This window comes from Trypanosoma rangeli (assembly GCF_003719475.1).
Source record: "Trypanosoma rangeli strain AM80 chromosome Unknown Tra_15.4_contig_00121, whole genome shotgun sequence".
Lineage (NCBI taxonomy): Eukaryota > Euglenozoa > Kinetoplastea > Trypanosomatida > Trypanosomatidae > Trypanosoma > Trypanosoma rangeli.
In genome coordinates this window covers 1-6846 of record NW_021705864.1, presented here as the reverse complement: position 1 = coordinate 6846, position 6846 = coordinate 1, and the positions used below count along the sequence as shown (strand labels likewise).

The window sequence follows — 6846 nt, the reverse complement described above, 5'->3', positions numbered from 1 at the left end:
AGAACGAGAGAGAGAGAGAGAGGAGTCGATGCAGCAAAATCAAGCGGGGGAAAAAAATCTCCGTGTGTGGACGGCTTCACTGCCCCCTTTACGTACCCCTTTTTTTTTCTCTTTTCTTTTCTTTTCTTTGTCATGCGTCTGCGTGGCAATGCACCCACCGTTTCAATAGGAAAGACTGCGGGCGGGGCTGCAGACAGGGACCTAGCGAAACCCATGTTTCGGCTCACGGCTGCGTTGCTCGCAAAGAAGAAGCCGGTAAAGCCACTGCCAAGGCGTGGGCGAGCGGCGGCGATAACTACAGCGCGACGTACAACGAAGTCACCCGCAAAGCGACGTTTGCCGTCGCGTCCGCGGACGCGAACTCCTGCGGCACGCTCAAGGATGACGGCGGCAGCCGTTGCCCCCAGCACCAGCGCCGGCAACCACCAACACCACGATAGCCGAGGCGGCGGTGGCGGCGGCGGCAACGTCGGTAACAGCAACAATACTGACAGCACTGACAATAGCCATGGTGATCCTGACAGCAACGTGGTGGTTCAGGCAACGAAGGAAACACAGACGGAGGCCAGTGAGAAGAAGTCGCCCTATTGCCTCGCGACTGCGGTCTCAACACTTGTTGTCCCCCCCGCCGCCAACTTTCTGCTTGAAGGCATGAAGCAAACGCTGACGCCGTCGCTGCAGAAGCCCAACGATGGCGGCGTGGGCAGCAGTTCTTCTGAGGAAAACCGTTCTCCTGTATCGCAGATGGAGGAGTTTTACACCTCCAAGAAGGGCCCTTTGTTTGCCACCGCCGTAGTTGCTGGAACGAACGCCGTGAAGCAGGCAAGTCAGCTGATTCCATTTTGTCACCCTGTGCGTATTCAGAAGTGCTCCTTCACCTTTAGGCGACGCCTCGTTGCGGGTCTCAGTCACACCTCTGCACTCCCGCATCGGGTGGTGCTGCGTAAACGCGTGAGCCCTCCGCCGCCCCCTAGTTGCGCCCGCAGGGACTGCAGCGTTCTGTACTGTTTCTGCACCGTGGCGAGCGACGACTCCAAGGCAGGGGTGGAGATGGAGGCGCTGACAGGTGCCAGCGTCGCCAGTCTGACGCTGTACGACATGCTTAGGGGTCTGCCGGGGTCGCAGGAGGACGGGCTGAGCATTGGCGAGTCCTTTGTGCTCGCGAAGCGCGGCGGAAAGAGTGACTTTACGAAGCTGTTGATGTCGGAGCCGGAGGCCGCGACTCAGCCGTCGCCGTTCACCCTGCCTACACTGGCGCCCTCCGCAACTGCAGACACGGAGCAAGAGGCGACGGCGGGGACAGGGGGGATGGCCACTGAGGGAGACACAGCACCACCCTCGTCTTCGCCAGCCTCACAGGCGGAGACGCAGCGCGAGAGGGAGGAGGGCGGTGATGACAAAGACAATAAAGAGGTTCACTCACCCAGCAGTGGCAGCGGTGCCGCCGCCCACGCACAGCCACATCCGCAGGCGGAGAGAAGCCGCACGCTGGGGGACGCGGACGCCCATGAAGTGACGACAGACGCCTTGGGAGAGAAGGGCGCCTGGTGGGAGTCCACTGCGCGCGATAAGAAACTCCAGCAGCTGCGCCCTCGCAGAAGGTACGAAGTACAAGAGAAGGCGCCTCTCAAGGAGGAGTTGCCACCAACAGAGAGAGCGAAGGTAGCACCAGCATCGGCTGCGGTGACCACCACGCCACGAAGGATGCAGCAGGCAAAAGTGCATCCAACGAAGTTGATTAAAAACAAAATGAGGGCGCGGCTCAAGCTGAGCTCGAAGGTGGCAAAACTTCGTCCGAAGCGCTTTGCCGCCCCAGCGGTGAGGCGTCGCATGGAGAGCAGCGCGCATGACGACGAGGATGATTCACCTCTAGGTGGAGAGGAGTATGATGAAAGTACCGATGATGCGGCGGCGGCGGAGGCTAAAAAGAAGGGGAAGCGTGAGGCAGCCGCTACTGCAAACGCTAAACATGTTTCGTTGAGGAAGACTGCCTCCCACGATGCCATCACCGATGACTTTGATGGTGGTGATGGTGGGGGAGGAGGAGGAGGGCACAGTGGACAGGTTTGAAAGCGAGGAAGAGGAGGATGAAAGGGCGCCTGCAGCACGACACGAGAAGAGGCAGCCGCGGCGTAGTGGCCGGGAGGCTGCCCAAATGCATGACAGTGCCGTCGATGACGACGGCGAAGATGATAATGAATGGGGTCATCACGAAGACCAAGCCGCGGATGCGGCGCAAAGAGATGATGATGAATATGATGAGGGTGATGAGGCGCCTTCCCTCCGACGGCCGCGGACTGTGAAAAAGAAAGGCAAGACGCCGCCCCCGCTTCCCCTGCGCCACACGAGGGGCAGCGAGGTGACCAGGCCGGTGAAGCACGACACCTGGGACAACGAGACTGAGGTGGAGAGCGACTTTGATCAGGACGACGAGGAGGCGCAGGAATTTTTTGAGGTGGAGGAAGAGAGGGAACCTCCACCGCCACATAGAAAAAAGAGGACCGGCAAACCTGTCCGGGCACAGCGGCAAAGGACGCGACGATGACGTGCGGCGCAAACGCACACAACGAATGGCGGTCGTCCCCCTGCCTCTCAGCAAAGCAGTTTTTTTCTTTTTTCTTTGCGGGGTGGGGGTGGGGGCGACACCATAGAGAGTTTGGAGGCCTTCACATTTACTCCGTCCCTCTCCCCCTCGTGGGCGGCGGACGATTGGGGTGAACATGAGGACCAAAAAGAAGAGGCGAAACACGACAGCTGAACGCAGGGGAACAAAAAAAAAAGAGGGCCTACGTGGTAGGCGTTTGGCCTTCGCCACTATAATTTTGTTTTGTGATTATTTGCGTTCCTCCTACGGGTCCTTCCTGCCAGTCTGCTCTCTCTCTCTCTCCTGCTTATCCCTACTGGTCTTGGAAGGGCGGAGGCGTAGGGCTCCCTCCCCTTTAGCCGATAACACACAAAACAAAAACGCTACACTTGGATTTTGTTGTTGTTTTTTCGTTTGGTGTCGGAGGTCACGCCGAGGGATGCGTCAAGGCGGACGTGTCTGCGCCGTTGCCGTGCCGTCGCTGTTGCTGCCACTTTGTGTGTTTGTTTCTCGTCATTTTTTCTCCACGAGTAGAGGATCTCAAATGACACACTGCGCCTCTCGCGCGGAGGCGGACGGCTCAAAAGACGTTGGCGACACCGCGTGGCGAAAGCGACTGACACCAGTACAATTTCACATTCTACGAGAGAAGGGCACTGACCCGCGTTATGGGCCGTACGACAGTTACTCTGCACCTGGCGATTATTTGTGTGCCGCATGTGGCACGCGGCTGTACACGTCGGAGATGAAATTTCTTTGCAGCTGCGGCTGGCCAGCGTTTTGGGACTGCGTGCCGGGTGCGGTACGAGAGGAGCCTGACAGTGACGGGATTCGCACGGAGATTTTGTGCAACGCATGTAACAGTCACTTGGGCCACGTCTTCCGCGGTGAGGGGTTCCACAACCCACCGCCGAATGAGCGACACTGCGTAAACAACACCTCCCTCCAATTTCAGCCGCGACAGTGATTGAGGGAGGTTGTTGTTGTTTTGTTTTTCTTCTTGTTCTTTAGGCATAGGTATACATATACATATATATATTTGCTGCCGTCAGTCTTTGTGTGTTTGGTGTTGTTTTATCCGTCTTCGTTTCCTTCTCCACTTCTTTCGCCATCTTGCTGCTCTTTTTTTTTTTTGTTGTGTGTGTGTGTATCTTTCGCGGTGGCGGTGGGGGACGCCTGCGCGCGTGGGTGAATTGCAGGGACACCAGCGGCGTTTTGTGCCGGGAACACGCGTAAGGAACCAAACAAACGCAGGGAGCGTGGTGATCCAAAAAAAAAAAAGTGTGTGCGTGTGTGTGGAAGTGGGACGGAGGAGGGAGGAGGCGGAAGAGTTACTTTGCGGCGGCCTTTCTGTGAGTGTGCGTGTGCTTGTGTGTGCTTGTGTGTGCGTGCGTCGCTGTCGCACCATGGCCGACCTGAATGATATGATAGAGACGCTGTACGCCGGCAAGCTCATCACAGAACAGCAGGTGGCACAGTTGTGCGACCGCTGCAAGGATCTCTTCCTCGAGGAGGGAAACATTGAGGTTGTGTACGCCCCCGTCACCCTCTGTGGCGACATTCACGGTCAACTTTTTGACATGCTGGAGCTCTTTCGTCACGGCGGTCGTGTACCGGACACTAGCTACGTGTTCATGGGAGACTTTGTTGACCGCGGGTACCACAGCGTCGAGACACTGCTGCTGCTGCTTCTGCTGAAAGTCCGCTACCCTGACCGCATGACCCTCTTACGCGGCAATCATGAGTCGCGGCAGATTACGCAGGTCTACGGCTTTTACGACGAGTGCTACAGAAAGTACGGTAGTGCTAACGTCTGGCGGTTTTGCACCGACCTGTTTGACTACATGCCGTTAATGGCACTGGTAGAGGACGACGTTTTGTGCGTGCACGGCGGCCTTAGCCCAGACATCAACACCCTCGATGAAATTCGCGTCTTGGATCGTAAGCAAGAGGTTCCACACGAGGGCCCAATGACGGATCTTTTGTGGTCTGACCCCGATGACATCAACGGTTGGGCCATGAGTCCTCGTGGTGCCGGATTTATCTTTGGCGCCGATGTCACAAAGGCATTTAACCAGAGAAACGGCATCAGCCTCATTGCACGCGCCCATCAACTCGTTTTTGAGGGCTACAAATGGATGTTCGATGACAATTGCTGCACCGTGTGGTCCGCCCCAAACTACTGCTATCGCTGCGGCAACGTGGCGTCTATCATGAAAATAGGCGAGAAGTCACGAACGGACCGCAACTTTATAACATTTGGGGCAGCCCCTGCTGAGGAGCGCGGCCACTTGACCAAAAAGCCTCCGCCAGAATACTTCCTGTGAGAAGGGGGGATGGGCATCATGAGCCGGTCTCTGCAGTAACTGGGGCAGTTGCGCATGTGTGTGTGTCGTAGAGGAGGAGGGTACGGGCAAAGGGAGACGCATGTTCCTTGCAGGGGAAGCTTCTTCCACCGTCTCTGGAGACACCTCCGACCCTCACAGATAGATGCTCTCCTTTTTGGTGGTGCCGTGTGTGTGTGTGTGTTCGTCTTTAAATGCGTGTCATTTGCCATCATTTTATCCTTCTTGTGTGTTTGTGTGTGCCGTAGAACGTGCATGCCCCGCATTTTGGATACCTTCCTCTTCCTGCTTTTAGCTGCCACTTCATATGCCATCTTTTTCTTTTTTTGTGTGTCTTGTGTGTGTGTATGTTCTAGCAGTGCAGTTTGGAGGTGAAGACAAACAAAAGTGCGTCACAGTCAAATAGAAGTCAAGCGAATTTATTATTAATATTTTTTACATGCACCATGACTTTTTTTTTCTTTATTCCTCCCATTTGGCGGAATGAATGGCGAAGGAGACGGATCACCGTATCATGTGGGTGCTGCTGTTCATCAATGGTACAATAAGCGTCCTCTTCCTGCTTGTCGCGGCGTACGCGAATCACGGCCGGCTCACGCGGAGTGATAGACGTCGAGCGGCTGTAGTGGAGGAGGACCGCCTCAGCGCTGGCGAGCGAACAGAGACTCACAGGGGATACGCAAACATAGCGTCGTACTCAAACAACACTCCTACAAACGACCCCGACAACCCCGCTGCGTTGTTGTACACGAAGAGAGGCCACCTGACCGTGAGCAACTTGGCCAGGTCTTTGGATAGCGATGACCTCCCACTGCTGGATTTCTCTCAAAAACAGAGGTCCGCCGTCTCTCAGTTGCGGGTCTCAAGTTTGCCTCTCTCGCCAGCGTCTCTGTCGGGCGCAGGGAGTCATGCATAGTGGGCAAACCCACCGCTGACTGCGGAGGAGGTTGGACGGGCGGGCTGGTCAATCTTTTGCGACCCCAAGTCTGTGTTTTTCATGCTTGCTGTGTGCTGCTCATTGGCGCAGGCTGTTACGATCCTGGCGTTAACTGTGCTGGATACAAGTCACCTGATCGCCACGGGGTATCAACGGGATCAAGACTTGGTGGTGTCCGTGCAGGCCTTTCTATTCCTGCTCTACTTCACGGTACTCTGCATTTTTATTCTACGGGCTTGGTGATACGTTCGAGCGCTTGTTATCTAGGCAGATTTGTCTGCTTTTGTGGGGCTCCGTCGCCACTCTGTTTTTTTTTTTCTTGTTGTTAAGGGGGGTATTGGCGGCATGTTTTCTTGTTAACGTCGTGGCATCACGACGCGTTGTGAGTCACGGTGAGGCTGTGGCTCTGGTGGCCTCCAAAATAAGTCGTGTGACCGCCACAACCGCGGTGTCGTTGACCATGCGCCTGGTGGTTCTGCTTCCGGCGGCGCAAAGCAGTTTTGTGCTGCTTGGGATCTTTGCGCTGTCTTTTTTTTCATCTTCCGTATTATACCCGCTGCTGCCTCCTTCCAGCTTCTTCACTCCCCTGCGTGGTGTGGCGCCACCGTGAGGGAGCGGCCACCGCCACACCCAGCATGGGCGGGACACCTCGGTTCATACCGACTACTACCTTTCACTTCTGCTACGTCGGTGCGGGTGACTGCCTTTTTCGGTCACGGTCTCTCTCTGTGATATATATATATATATGGTGTTGCCGTTGCCCCCCCCCCCCCTTCCTTTTTTGCTGTGCCACACGCACGCATCCGTCGGTGTTGATGTCACCTGTACGGCACGCATCTGCACTCATTCTTTCCGTCACCGCCTGTGCTGCGTGCACCTTCCCCCATTTCTTGTTGTCAGGCTTCACAGATACACATACTTATTATTATTATTATTATATATAATCAATAATAATAATAATACATATATAACTAAATAAT

The 6846-nt window shown here is 55.5% G+C and overlaps 5 protein-coding genes across 5 annotated transcripts, besides 6 other annotated features; all 5 read left to right on the top strand.

The window, feature by feature from the left end:
- Window positions 1-5: 5 nt before the first annotated feature.
- Window positions 6-25: a microsatellite.
- Window positions 26-101: 76 nt separating this feature from the next.
- Window positions 102-129: a microsatellite.
- Window positions 130-132: 3 nt separating this feature from the next.
- TraAM80_04231 (molybdenum cofactor biosynthesis protein) lies at window positions 133-2070 on the top strand (the record flags this gene model as incomplete). The annotated part of the gene is made up of 1 exon (XM_029381166.1): window positions 133-2070. The coding sequence occupies one exon, from the start codon at window positions 133-135 to the stop codon at window positions 2068-2070; it is 1938 nt and encodes a 645-aa protein (XP_029238995.1).
- Window positions 2071-2155: 85 nt separating this feature from the next.
- On the top strand, window positions 2156-2545 carry TraAM80_04230 (putative molybdenum cofactor biosynthesis protein; the record flags this gene model as incomplete). Its single annotated transcript, XM_029381165.1, has 1 exon — window positions 2156-2545. One exon carries the CDS (start codon window positions 2156-2158, stop codon window positions 2543-2545), a length of 390 nt encoding a protein of 129 aa, XP_029238994.1.
- Window positions 2546-3023: 478 nt separating this feature from the next.
- On the top strand, window positions 3024-3551 carry TraAM80_04229 (peptide methionine sulfoxide reductase B8; the record flags this gene model as incomplete). The annotated part of the gene is made up of 1 exon (XM_029381164.1): window positions 3024-3551. The coding sequence occupies one exon, from the start codon at window positions 3024-3026 to the stop codon at window positions 3549-3551; it is 528 nt and encodes a 175-aa protein (XP_029238993.1).
- A 9-nt stretch (window positions 3552-3560) lies between these two features.
- Window positions 3561-3592: a microsatellite.
- A 343-nt stretch (window positions 3593-3935) lies between these two features.
- Window positions 3936-3978: a microsatellite.
- Window positions 3979-3990: 12 nt separating this feature from the next.
- On the top strand, window positions 3991-4911 carry TraAM80_04228 (protein phosphatase 4 catalytic subunit; the record flags this gene model as incomplete). Its single annotated transcript, XM_029381163.1, has 1 exon — window positions 3991-4911. The coding sequence occupies one exon, from the start codon at window positions 3991-3993 to the stop codon at window positions 4909-4911; it is 921 nt and encodes a 306-aa protein (XP_029238992.1).
- Window positions 4912-5256: 345 nt separating this feature from the next.
- Window positions 5257-5280: a microsatellite.
- A 136-nt stretch (window positions 5281-5416) lies between these two features.
- Window positions 5417-5845, top strand: TraAM80_04227 (uncharacterized protein; the record flags this gene model as incomplete). The annotated part of the gene is made up of 1 exon (XM_029381162.1): window positions 5417-5845. One exon carries the CDS (start codon window positions 5417-5419, stop codon window positions 5843-5845), a length of 429 nt encoding a protein of 142 aa, XP_029238991.1.
- A 936-nt stretch (window positions 5846-6781) lies between these two features.
- Window positions 6782-6846: a microsatellite.